Here is a 13,385-nt window from a genome sequence, read left to right on the forward strand (position 1 = left end):
TGCTGTTATGTCTTTCTCCGTTTTACTTCTGTTTTATGATGGTGTTCTTTACGCATTACGAGACGTGCAGATAGTGCAGGGTGAGGGCACATTCTACGAGTTATGAGTACGAATGCTTCTTGCATGGTGCATGGCGCATGGAGGTAAAAAAAGGTCGACGGTCGCATCCATCTCTTTCATGCTGCCTCTGTATGGCGCTCTCTGACTTATGCACCTCAGCATCTGTCCTTGCGAGCTTGGCAGCAACGGCAAATCATGGTTGTATGAGTACTGGGTCACGGCCATGGAAAGCCTTCGAGGCTTTGGGTTAGCGGGATTGAGGACGCACACAAGGAGAATGCAACATCGGCTAGGACGTAGGGTCCTAAGGGTTGCGTAGCCACTGTAAGGCACGGTTACGAAGGGACGGGAGATGTACGGCGCACGAGAAAGCTAATGACGGCGGCCCCTTGTCTATTGTATGATTATGTAGTGCCTTAAAAGCGTGTGATAGTTGTCGAATGCAGGCGGCCCTTTCTCGTTTATCATGGTTCGTAGCATTTCCGAAAGTGATGTTTGGTGGGTCTAGACGCCATGGCTCGACGCGACTTTTGGCGTACGTGTTGGTAACGTGGGCGTAGTCCAGGCCAAGACGAGCGACCAGCATCGCAAAATAATTGAGAAGGTGCTCGCACATGCAAAGAAGAGGAAACAAGTGCAGACGTGAGGTTCTTGTAAGCTCTTGCCGTCGGACGTGCTCCCGCGTTCCCCGCGGCTCAGGCGTCCCTTTCCTGACTCAGGGTCCGGCGGCCAAAACTTTGGTTGATGCCGAACGGTGTCACGTCATCGCTTCACCCACGCGACACCCTGAAGCGTCCTGACCCCGACGCGGCTCGCATACACGCTCCATCCAGCATCCGACACCATTGCGCATCCGGCGCTCTGTCGACAGCACACACCGGTCCCCATGGCGTGGTACGATCAGGACAGCTGGCTCACGGCAGCCTTCTCCCCAAACCTGTCGACTATCCTCATCACCTTCCTCGTCGCGCTCTGCCTGCCCATACTACTGCATACCGTCCTCTACAAGAAGGCAGCCGCAGCCGCGCAACTTCCCACCTTCCTGCTAGCCGGCCCAAGCGGCAGTGGAAAGACGGCCTTTACGACATTGGTAGCGTATCCCCCAAACCCATGCTCCCGTACCGTCTAACAATTGCCAGGCCGAGCGCAACGCTACAACCCAAACGCACACGTCCACCACACCTCTCACCGTCTCCGCTCTCCTCCCCAGCCCACACGTCCCCGCGTCATCGCACTACCGCTCACCAGGCGACCCAGCCTTCGAGCGCTCTCGCAACTTCCTCCTCCTCGACACGCCTGGCCATGGCAAGCTCCGTCACTATGCGACCTCCCAACTTGCCGACCCCAAGAACATCCGCGGTATAATATTCGTCGTCGACGCCGCTCAATTAGGCGACGAAGCCGGACTGAACGAGGCAGGAGAGTATCTCCACGACATCCTCCTCTCACTGCAGAAACGCTACACCAACGCCACCACAAGCAAAGGGCCAAAGGAGATCCCTGTCCTTGTTGCGGCGAACAAGATGGATCTTTTCACGGCGTTGCCCGCAAACCTTGTCAAGAACTCGCTCGAGAAGACAATCACTGAGGTCAGGAGTAACAGGGCGAAGACACTTCGCGATGCAGGTGCTGCGTTGAATGGTGGCGAAGATGAGGTAGATGAGGAGAAGGAGTGGCTGGGTGAGGGCGGCGAGGGCGTGTTCACATTTGAGCAGATGAGAGAGAGCGGGACGAGTGTGACTGTGATTGGGGGTAATGTTCAGGCGGGTAAGGAGGGCGCTGATGTGGAGCAATGGTGGCAGTGGGTTGCTGAGCAGCTTTGAAGAAGCTACAGGTGGCCACAGAGGGTAGGATGGATCGAGGCTCGAGTGTGTACCGATACATCGATACCCCCTTCGTTGAATAATGGAACTAGTAGGTCCATTCTACCTTGATCTAGGTCATGACTAACGCGTGTAGATTATCAAGTTTGCTGTTGCACTTTTGAAATCGTGAGGCTTTTGCGGCCTGACTGCCTCTTCCTTCGAGACCGAGGTGATCTAACGTCTGTTACAGCCGCCAAGCGCATCGAAGTACGAGGATGATACCCTTAACACCTGACAATGCACGTTTTAGAACAGTTGCTCTTCTACGTCTCGTGCAGAGCAAACACCACCCAGTATTTGTTGTTTCTCTTGTTATTCGATGTTTCCGTATGTCGTTAGGCGATTGTTCCGAGGCAAGCTCAGAGGTAAAGCGATATCGAATACTAGTATCTTCCGCTCGTGAGTGACGGCCATGGCGCTCATTTCCCCTCGACCAAAGTCAAATTTCCCAAGAAGACACATGTTTTCCCAACGCCTGTTAGCGTTCTAACCCAACCGGTTCGGGCAAAGATTCATGAGCTCGGTCTCCTCGAGCCCAAAGGCTCAGAACTCACGAAGCGAGTCGGCGATGACGTATGGACCCTGTTGACTGAGCAGCGAAGATGTGCTGAGGTAGATACATCTTCCATGCCCCGAGGCTTGCTTACATGTTGACAAGGCGGAATTGGAATCGAACCGGCCGAAATGCTCAAGAAAGCCGAGGACGCTTCGATCGAAGAATGGTTCCCTTGGTCCTTGTATTCAATTTACGTAATCTGATCGGACAGCTGATACCTTTGATCCTGATGCGAATTAAAAACGCTGCTACCGCATTTCAGTTCTGCAGTGGCATGCATGTCATTCGTCGCTTGCCAGCACTTTCCTTTCCTTTGCTCTTGCAAGCTGCGCCGCCACATCCGGCTGTCGCATCTTGGTAGTGACTCTTCTTTGGATTTTCCTTGTTTCTTTTTCCAACCATCTTTGCTTACCTAGTTTCCGCCTGTACCCGCGTCGGCCTTTCAGTCGACATTTTCGCTTTGCGACAGCGGAAGCTCACCGCACAGGCGCTTGTACACTATATGTCTGCCAGACAGAACTCTGCGTAAGGAGCAAGACCATACCGCTGCTGAAATCAGTTTCTTGGTTTCACTAGGGACGAAAAGATCGCAATTTGGAAGCATGATGATGATGAATTTACCCCTTAGTCTTGAGAAAAAGTGCTGTCATATCACATAGCTCAGTTCTAACCACCACGATGCCTCAACTAGGCCGCCTCGTCCATGCGATCTGCTGCTTGTCTACATGCATTTTTGATCCCATCGCCCAGAATGGTATGGTTTGAGGCAAAGTAGCGTAGTCTATTCTGCCAGAACTGCCATCTTTTCACCGTAATCCTATCTTCGCCGCCCTGGGCCTTCCACAAAGGACCGGCTGGTGCTACAGAGTCAATCCGTACGTTACAAAGATCGTAGCCTAGAAGTGACAGCCATTGTGTAGCCGCCGGAAGCTCAATACTGGGCTGTGATGACCTGAAAGCCGCCCAGTCTTGGTTAGGTATAGCAGCAGAACCATCGAGATGTTGGGTCACTTCATTGGGGCTGAGTTCGTGTTCTAGGGCACCAACGATTGGATAGTATGCCATACCACGAAAGTCCACGTTCTTTTGTGGCAGTGTACCGCGAATATGGTAACAGCTAAGAAGCGCGGCGAAGGTATTGATGTTCTTGTAAAGGTCCCTGACAGCTAGGACGACATCACCACTGACAATGCGTTCCGTCATTGATTCAGCCGTCCTCAACGTCGCATCTGTGCGAGCTTCAGAGGTCATGAACTGCAGACTATAACACTTTGGACCTGGACCGAACATTGTCAGCTTCTGAGACTTTTCACATGAGAGTTGTTCATGTCCGTACGTTGCAAGTAACCCATGAGCTCATTACCGAAGCCAGGTAAGTCCACAAAGCTGCTGGTGCCCTGAACCGGCTCATCTGTATCGTACGGATATTCTGGTAAAGGGTATGACAACCTCGCGAGCTCTACCACCAAGTCGGCTAATATCCTCAATTCTGCTTCCGGCCATATCTCGCCACGATGGCAAATGGCGCCCCAGAGTATGCTCGCATCACAAGGTATAGACGACGAGCAATGCGCCGAAGTCAGTGAACCAAGGATATTTGCAGCTGTTTTGGGATTGATTCGATGAGTGAGAAGATCTTGAAAGGTACATAGTATGCGTGCTTCTGTGGATGATGGGTCCACGTCGCGGATGGCCTCCTCATCCGCGCGGGATAGATTTGGAAATGAAGGGTCAACGGAAGCTCGATTCAGACCTGATCGAGTGGAGCTGAGAATGGCAGAGAGCTGTTCGTGGTTCCATCTTGCAGCCATGGAGCGAATTAAGTCAATGTCAGAATATCACCAAACTGAACAGGCATAGAAGTGATGAGTACTTAAAATTCAGATGCCACCATGTTGACTGTTAGTAGGCTACCGAGATGCTGATTCATAGATGTTATGCATACCCATCACGTGCCTAGGCAGCTGACAGTGGCGGCGGCGGCGGCGTGAAAGTGGCGATTGAGCGTATCCGGCTAGCGTTGTGAGGATCTACTAGCGGTGGCTTGAGCGCGGCGGCGGCTATTTGCGGGTCAGGCCATCGAGTTTGTTCTGCGCGACAACTTTGCATCTGTATTACGACATCTTCTTCGCCTTTGACGTGCGGGTACTCTCTTTACTTATACTTCCAGAAACTCTCACTATACATACTCCAGCATCACATACACGCCTCAGCACACGAATACCGCCACCATGTCTACCAAGACGCGCCCCGCCATCCCACCTGTGGTTATGGACAGCATAACGCAGCAGATTGGCAACACGCCCCTCGTACGCCTGAACAAGATTCCGCAATCCCTGGGCATCCGTGCCACTGTATACGTAAAGGTCGAAGCCTTCAACGCCGGCGGCAGTGTCAAGGACCGCATCGCGCTTCGCATGATCGAAGCCGCCGAGAAGTCTGGTCGCATAAAGCCTGGTGACACACTCATCGAGCCTACGTCTGGTAACACGGGTATTGGGCTGGCTTTGGTGGGTGCAGTAAAGGGATACAGAACCATCATCACACTTCCCGAGAAGATGAGTCCCGAGAAGGTGGCGGTTCTTAAGGCGCTTGGAGCCGAGATCATTCGTACCCCGACGAGTGCGGCATGGGATAGCCCCGAGAGCCACATCGGCGTCGCGAGGAGATTAGTCAAGGAGATTCCGAACGCGCACATTCTCGACCAGTACTCGAACCCCGACAACCCGCTCGCGCACGAGTGCGGCACGGCCGAGGAGGTGTGGACACAGACCGACGGCAAGATCACCTGTCTTGTTGCTGGTGCAGGAACTGGAGGCACTATCACAGGTCTAGCGCGCGGTCTGAGGAAACACAAGCAGGATGTCAAGATTGTCGCTGCCGACCCACACGGCAGTATACTCGCACTTCCTGCGACCCTGAACGACGAACGCGTGAACGAGGGCTACAAGGTTGAGGGAATCGGATACGACTTCATCCCTGACGTCCTGGAGCAGAAGATTGTGGACAAGTGGTACAAGACGGACGATCGGACATCTTTCCTTTACGCGCGCAGGCTGATCTCCGAAGAGGGCATTCTTTGCGGTGGTTCGTCTGGTAGTGCGATGGCTGCCATGGTCGAAGCCGCGAAAGACATGGACCTCACCGAAGATGATGTTGTCGTCGTCATCCTCCCCGACAGCATTAGAAGCTACCTCAGCAAGGTTCGTCATCTTTTGTCCTATGCTACTGTTCTGCCATACTAACATATCATAGTTCGTCGACGACGACTGGCTTGCCGCAAACGACCTTCTCCCCCCTACGCCCCCTCTAACACCTAACACGAACGGCGCAAACACTCGCCGTCTCTCTACCACCAAGCAGGCCGACGCTTTCCACGGCGCCACCATCGCTTCCCTACGACTCAAGCCCGTTACCACCGTTCCCTCGAACTCGCCCTGCAGTGAAGCCATTGAAACAATGCGTGAGAAGGGTTTCGACCAACTTCCCGTCAGCACATACTCTTCCGGCGGTAAGGCGCGTCTTGTCGGTCTAGTGACCCTCGGCAACTTGCTCTCCTACATCGCTGCCGGTCGTGCCACACCAAAGTCGCCCGTCGAAGAGGTCATGTTCGATTTCCGCAAATTGAACGAGGTCGTAAAGGACCTTGGCCGTCTTTCGCTCGACGGCGACAACGCGAAGAACACACAGAAGGGTGGCAAGAAGGGACGAAGGGAGTTTGTTGAGATCACCAAGGAGACCAGCTTGAGCGATCTGAACAAGTTCTTCGAGTGGAACAGCGCGGCTGTTGTCACTGAGCGCGTCGATGGCGAGCCAAAGGCTGTTGCTGTTGTCACAAAGGTGGACTTGCTATCCTGGATGGTCAGACAGGGAAACACTAATGGGCACTCCAACTAGATGGAGTAAAGATGATGAAACAGGATGTATATGAGAAAACGGTTAACCACGAGGCACGCATATCAAACCTTTAGCGAAAGAAAAGTTGGCGATATTCATATTGGACCGGTAGCAACGGAGTTATAGGCATGGTACAACTCAACTTAGATGGCATTCGTCTGGTACGTCAGGATAGAAGTGCGAGACCTCAACGTCTATAAACAACAGCTATGAAAGGCTGCAAAGTCAAACTCTTCTCGTTCAGCATGAAGCCTACGCTATTCCCATCATAATCTCCCTCAACTTGCCCGCCGCCGCGCCATCCAGAAACTCCATACTCTTCTTGATGCCCACTTTGCCGCTACTCATTTCTTCCATTTCCATCATCCACAGCAAATCATTCTCCACTATCTGCTCCTCCGTCGCGCCTTTTGCCTGCATCATGAAGCTGATCCGCAGGACGACCTTCATCTTGACTGGATCGACAATGATGTCTGTGACATTGGATTTCCAGGATTCAAGTCTGGGAAGCATGGACCGTAGATGGGAGAAGAAGCCATCGAGAGAATGCGTGCCTTGGAGAGGCGGAGTGAGAGAGACGGCGTAGTTGTGGCCCCATGAGTGTTCAAAGGAAGGGGCGCAGTAGGTACGCATCAGATCAAAGTCCATGCGTTCTGGAGAATTCGTGTCGAGTGTTTGGGCTCTGATGAAATTGAGCGCTGTGTCCCGGAGGATTGTATAGGTGGGCAAGGCAGATGTCGCCGGATCTTCTGCGGTGTAGTTGCTCATGGTAATGTTGCTGGTTTGTTTTCAAGAGATGAAGATGTGCAATTGGAACTCTTGAAATGGAAGAAAGATACGACTGTGGTTCGCTTCATTAAATGCGGAGAATTACCAGTGCTACCTAGTACATGCGGATCCCCACGGTACGCCACGGAATAGGGTTCAATTGTCCCGAAAAACGGGAAAGGCGCAAACTGTAAGTTTACACTACTGTTTGAGGTTGGCGCATATGCTGAAGACATGGGGCACGCTTGTTTTGTCTTCAAGAAAGTTGGTCGTGAAGAGAGCAAGGTACTATTGCGGGTGCTCCCGTTGCTCCACTGTGTCCGTCCAATCAGCTGAACGACGACCGTGACGTCGAAGTAACGGTTGGAGACAACGAATGTTCACAATCTCGCTGGTAAAGTATCGCGCAACTGTGGAACTATCGAATTGAATGTAGAAGTGGTGCGGTAGTGGGAAGGTCGTGTCGCTGAGCGATCAGACGCACGAATTACTTTCTGTTGAGAATGTTTGCGTGTTGGCCGTGTTCGCTATCAAAACCCGAAAGTGCCAAGAAGACATGAGATGGATGGATCTAAGGTGAAATGCGATAGGTCAAAGAGCTGGTGAGTGGGAACAACTGAGCGGCTGACTTACTTACAACGTCAAACGCCATAGCCAATGTCTGTCTATCGGGGCAGAGGGCCATATCACCTGTTGCTTCTCAAAGCCGCCTAAGACTTGTAATATCATCGTTGCATGCTTGGAGTTCGTGTGATCTGGCTCCAAAAACCCACTGGATTGCGTTTGATGAGGTTCCGCTTTATACTGGGATTCCATCGCTCCGGCTACTTTCTGGTAACGACAGACCTACTGACTACGGCTCTGTAGTAGCAATGGCCTGACACAAGAGCCTAGCTCAATCGGAACACTTGTTATCCCGGGTGTAAGGCGGCATAAGTACGAACACGCTCGTTGTATTCGCAGCCTAGAGACTATTCAGCCGACATTCCTTGTCACTTCTGCCCTGATCGGCTGTCCGTTGCACATAGAGCCATTCGATATGCATACTGAAGTCGAAATGTGCTCGTGTCTGAAGGATGAAGACAAAGGCAGTCCTCAGTACTACAGGTATATAGCCGGCAGTTCTTTCGAGATGGAAGAGGAGAAGGATTGGCGATTGCGGTCGAAGAATCATCCATCGAAGCAGTATTGGGGTGTAGAGAAACTCTGAAGTATCTGAACTGATCGTGTACGTGGTCTTGAATCGAACGCGATGAGGGTGAAGTAGGTTCAACCGAAGTTAGGGCTATCGATGCCAGCGAGCGTAGCAATTGTGGAGGGACGGTCGGTATTCATGCGCGCTTCGAATAAGTAGTCGGTTCTATGCTGTTAGCTTATTCGGCTTTGCGGTCTGCTTCTAAGTGAAGGTAAGTCATGAAAAGTGCGTTATTGCACGATACAGCCGCTGCGACGTGGTGCAGGGAAACGCAATCAGTGGACTGTTGCAATCTTTCCACATTGCTGTAAAAGGAGGACTGACGCATGGCGGAACTGTCGGAAGCCTCGATCTGGAGGACGATGCCCGTGCGTTGCGAGAGTGGTCAGGTGCATTCGACGTATGCGTAACGTCACTGAGAAAGGATCGCCGGTCGGTAAAGCTTGTTGAAGAACGCGTCGTACACATGGCTGAGGGTTGTCATGCCAGAAGGGGTGTTTTCGACATGTCGTTGGGACTTGTAGACTGAGGAGGGCGTGTCCACTTGGGCAGCCAGCGGGAGCCAGTGTCTTAGTACGCGGAAGGCACGCCCCGGACGCCTTCGGTTCGGTCCGGTGTTTAAGTTCCAGACAGCCTGTGTTTGGCGCACCCTTTACGTATCTAACCATGAGAGTAGAGTGCTCCTCTGCACCGTTGTGCAGGGTCGCGAAGCTCACTCTGGGTTCATGGTCATCTGCGTGCACATGTGCAGCTGCAAGGCCTGATCGCCGCTACTTACCGCACGCCCATCATTCCCACTTCGGCTGCAAGCCTGCGTATCGTCTGCGACTCGGGAAAATCTACGAGCCCAAGGGTTCGGTATCTTTGCATGAGCTTCTTATTCGCCGTTCATCTCCGAACTTCGCATTGTTGCGACGCTCAGCAGGAAAACTTCCGAGCGGAAAGAGCATCACTGCAGTCCTTCCCAACTGCCGCAGAAAGCGTGCCTCGGTGTGATGCATGTGAGATCCAAGCCTTCCAGGTTCTCTCAGACGTGTATGGTGTAAAATTCTGCCTGCGACCACCTGCAGTGTGCTCTTGCCTCGGTAGTGTGTGTCGCTAGTCATGACCAGGACATATCGCCAGCGCGGCGCTTCGTGCGGCTGTTGTCTAATTCGGCGTTCGAAATCTGCTACGAGCATGTATCGGGTTCACGTACATTGGTGTTCCAAATCTCGTCGGTTTTGCGGTTTTGCGAAGCGTTCGCAGAGGCGCGTGGGGAATAGTGGCACAGTTCAGTGGTACAGATCAAAAGCGGTACACACTGCGTAGCTGTGCCACAATGGTGCTGCTGCTTGCACACACATTAGCGCTAATTGTTGGATCCAATAGTCGGGTTGGTGGAAGTGCGAGCAGAAGCCACTCGTTCGCGCTGCCAAGCTGAGTAGAACGCGGCAGTTCGTGCTAGAGAGTACTCGAGCACAACGGTAGCATCGATTCGTTCCATTCGATTCTGCACAAGTCGAACTCATTATGCCCGTATTTATTGCACTGACTCGACCAGATTCTGTGGTTGACAAACCCCCCCCAAGCAAAGGCGTTGTCCTCATCGTATCGCGACAGGGAGGATAGTGGAAGCTGATCTGTCGATGCCAGCTGTTTGAGAGGCAGTTCGATACACGAAAGGCCTTCTCTCATGCGGGGCGTTGAACCAAGCGAGATTTCGTGCCGCAATCGAACTCGTCGAGGGGGGTATCCGCGTAATCGGGGTGTCCGTCGTCAGTAGGAGACTCGATTCGATCGTAGAGGCGTGAGAACACTGGGTAAAGACCTAAGTCTTGTCTTAAGACAAGTCTCCGCGTCATGTTAGTTCTTTTGCGCCAATGTGTTGCTTGGTTGTGGTCGCCGCAGCGGAGTTCGTACGTACAGGCTTCGCGCGTCTGCAACGGTGTGAAGGAAGGGTTCGAAGGCGGGAAGGGGGTGGGATATGCCTCATTACACGATGCGTTGAGAAAGCGTGTATGCAGCAGTCCGATCCTTAAGGAGTGGGCGAAGACGAGCTATGTGTTGTGTTCGAGGAGTTATGCCGGCTGTCTGAGAAGGATCGAAGACTCGAGAAGACGTTGTAAAAGGATTGTCATTTGAAGAGTATACAACAAATAGCTCAACCAGTTGGTGTCATTGTTCGATGCAATTCAGTGAGATTGATGAAGACGAGATTGTTGCATCGGCGGAACACGGCACTTCCGGGATCTGCACCACTGCTCTCGCAGGGAGTGAACGTATTTGGCAGGTCACTCGTTGCAACCATCACCTACTGCAGCACTTCAAATACTTAAACCTTTAGCTGATGACTCCGGAAGCAGCATCTCACGCTGCTCGCAATATCGCTGATGATGGAGGCATAGAAAAATGTCTCACTATCTATTAGCATGAGTTCTGCGGTAATACTACACACAAACGCGGACCGGCGAACCTCCCGAACCAGAGGATGCTGGAAGAGTCCCTAAACCTGTACCGTTGCAGTATCAGCCTGTATCTTAATAGCATGTATATCATGGGCGAGAGACCCAACCGGCTTGAGACTCACCACGTAATCTTAGACGTCAAAGAATGAGTGCGGCTTTCTTGCTCTCCTACAAGTTGGCGTGGGGTCCGCAAGTGAGAAGTTTGGCGCTTCCATCAAAACGGTGCATAGCCAACGATTTGTCAATATGCTGACCAGCCTGTTCAAACATCAGCACCAACTGGCGTTCTCTTCGCCACGGTCCGCGGAGGCCTTGCACAACCTGGCGATAAAACACTGTGAGAGGCGACTGGCGCATGTCCCCTAACCACACACTTCCTGCCTCGAGTGTAGCCAAGAGATCAACACTCTACGCACCTGCCCTAGCCGTGCTCGCGGACTGTTTCCACTACAGGAAGAATTCCTACACCGTATGAAACGCCTTCACCATGCGCTGATGAAGTTTTCAATGTTTAGGCGCATGTTAGTCCCTCCTCGTAGCGAAACTCGGCGAATGTGATTCAGAAGCGTGGCGATGTCCCCGATCCCTGGCTCCTGTGAACCCACATCTAAGGTGTCACAAGTATCGCGCGTATATGAGATGCATATGCGACGTGGCTTGTTGGACGAACTGATCCTTCAGCTGCGGAATCCTCTGGATGCAAGCGTCAGGCGTGGCCCGCAGGTTCGGCGGGCATCATGCATCGGATCGAGACCTGAACATGGAGCGTTGGGCCGCACGTGTTCACGCTGTTATGGCCTCATGGGTTTTGGGTTGCTAATGAGGCTACAACGCTGGCAGACCTTCTCCCTTGGGTCGCTTCCCAGGCCATACCACGAATATGCGGCCACGTATGATGCATCGGATAGTCTTAGATCGTATCTGCACAGCATCTCTGCCGCTCGCCGGAATCTAAGTAGCCTGGGCATTAGGCTGTCAAATGCACTTACGTTCTGATGCGTGCATTCGAGTCGAGAGGGGTGGGGCTGCACTGGCAGCTAGTCGGGATGAACGAACTCGCCTGCGGGGAGCAGGTGCCGGGCGCCTACACATCGTCTTGGGTAGTACTGATCAATTGCATTCCCTACCTTATCTGATCTGCGGTCAGGTGTTCGCGGTGTAGCAGTGGAGACGTGACTCTCCACTACCTAGGTAAGGGTTGGCGAGACGAGATCCAGAAGTTTCAGCCGACACCACCCCGCTTGCCGTCGATGCCGTCGGTATGTCTTGAGTGCATGGGTCGATGGGGAAAGTACAACGCGAAAAAGCTCGTACTGTCTAGGAAGCTTCACGATGAAGCGACGTCAGTTCAACAAGCGCGCTAGGGTTTAGTGTACCATCAACGAGCAGTGGCGGAAGCGACGACTGTACAACTTCATGTGTGCATGTTTCAATAACATGTAAAGATTTTTCTAATTAGCAACAGATATGATGTAAACAAAAAAGCCGCCGCCCTCCAGGTTTCTTCCATATTCATGCCACAACGCTCCTTTCTGACCGCTTTCTACCGTGATTAAAAGAGTGTTTGAGACTTGACAGGTCCACGAAGAGAGATCGAGTATGCAGCGAAGGCTACTCAATAGCAGAAACGGCGATTCTAGCTACCCAGCATTCACAGCTGAGTCCTGTCGACTTCCAATGGTTCGATAGTGGCTTGCAGGCGGCGGTGACTGACTTTGGTTCGTAGTCCCAGTCAGAGTGCGCAGCGCGATCTCGGCAGCGTCTTCTTTTGCATTGGGAAGATAATTTACATCGTACCAGTATCTCGCCTGGAAGTTGGAACCGTGGATAGTGACCATGGTTGACCAGGCTGTCCGGCCGCCTAATATGGATATTAGCTAGTGATATGCGAATTTGTATTGACGGATCAATATGCTAGATTTGACTCACCACGGCGATCAGAAAGATCCGTGTAGGTTGGTTCCTGTAGCCCTCTTGCCAGGCAATGATCTGGAAAGCGCATCAGTGTGCGTTAAATCAAGGACTGAAACGAATAGGCATACCTCGAAGGCGCTGCGTCCACGGATCTCGATTGGCCATGATAAGTATATTTTGGATAGACGCAGAACGAGTGAGGGTAGCAGACAAGGAATAAGTTGCAAGGGATAGAGGTAGATGGCTAAGAAAGGGTTGAGACTGGCTCGATACGACAAGCCTAGCAGCGATTCTAAGGGCGCAGCTACTTATAACATATAAGAGCGACACAGAGCCTCATTATAGACGGAAGAAGCAGACAGATATGGTAGTGAGTGACGAGGGTATGCAAGCATCCGTCTCGTCGGTCATGCTCTTCTCGCAAGTGACATGCGCATATGCTGTTAGAAGCCGTCGGAGCACTCAGTTTATGTGGCCAATAACGAGTTTCCCACACCCGAGCCATTGGGCTGGACGAACGCGCTCCAGAGCGGGCCGATGGGGCATGCGAGAATCCCAAGCATGGTCTAGGCCATGCGCAGCCTACTATTATCTGCGGAGAGTTGGGGACAGTCTGTCGGCAGCTGCTGGGAGGCGGTACGGATGAGATGCTTGTCAACAACACCCGCACTGGGAAAGCTGCA

General features: G+C 52.4%; 3 protein-coding genes across 3 annotated transcripts; 2 read left to right on the plus strand and 1 right to left on the minus strand.

Moving 5' to 3' along the window:
- Positions 1-946: 946 nt before the first annotated feature.
- On the plus strand, positions 947-1,883 carry J4E86_009723 (uncharacterized protein; the record flags this gene model as incomplete). The annotated part of the gene is made up of 2 exons (XM_051450225.1): positions 947-1,150; positions 1,200-1,883. 2 exons carry the CDS (start codon positions 947-949, stop codon positions 1,881-1,883), a joined length of 888 nt encoding a protein of 295 aa, XP_051298613.1.
- A 2,829-nt stretch (positions 1,884-4,712) lies between these two features.
- On the plus strand, positions 4,713-6,378 carry J4E86_009724 (uncharacterized protein; the record flags this gene model as incomplete). The annotated part of the gene is made up of 2 exons (XM_051450226.1): positions 4,713-5,684; positions 5,737-6,378. 2 exons carry the CDS (start codon positions 4,713-4,715, stop codon positions 6,376-6,378), a joined length of 1,614 nt encoding a protein of 537 aa, XP_051298614.1.
- Positions 6,379-6,630: 252 nt separating this feature from the next.
- On the minus strand, positions 6,631-7,146 carry J4E86_009725 (uncharacterized protein; the record flags this gene model as incomplete). The annotated part of the gene is made up of 1 exon (XM_051450227.1): positions 6,631-7,146. The coding sequence occupies one exon, from the start codon at positions 7,144-7,146 to the stop codon at positions 6,631-6,633; it is 516 nt and encodes a 171-aa protein (XP_051298615.1).
- Between the last annotated feature and the right edge of the window lie 6,239 nt (positions 7,147-13,385).

This window comes from Alternaria arbusti, assembly GCF_024043155.1.
Source record: "Alternaria arbusti strain BMP 1465 chromosome Unknown scaffold_18, whole genome shotgun sequence".
Classification (NCBI taxonomy): domain Eukaryota; kingdom Fungi; phylum Ascomycota; class Dothideomycetes; order Pleosporales; family Pleosporaceae; genus Alternaria; species Alternaria arbusti.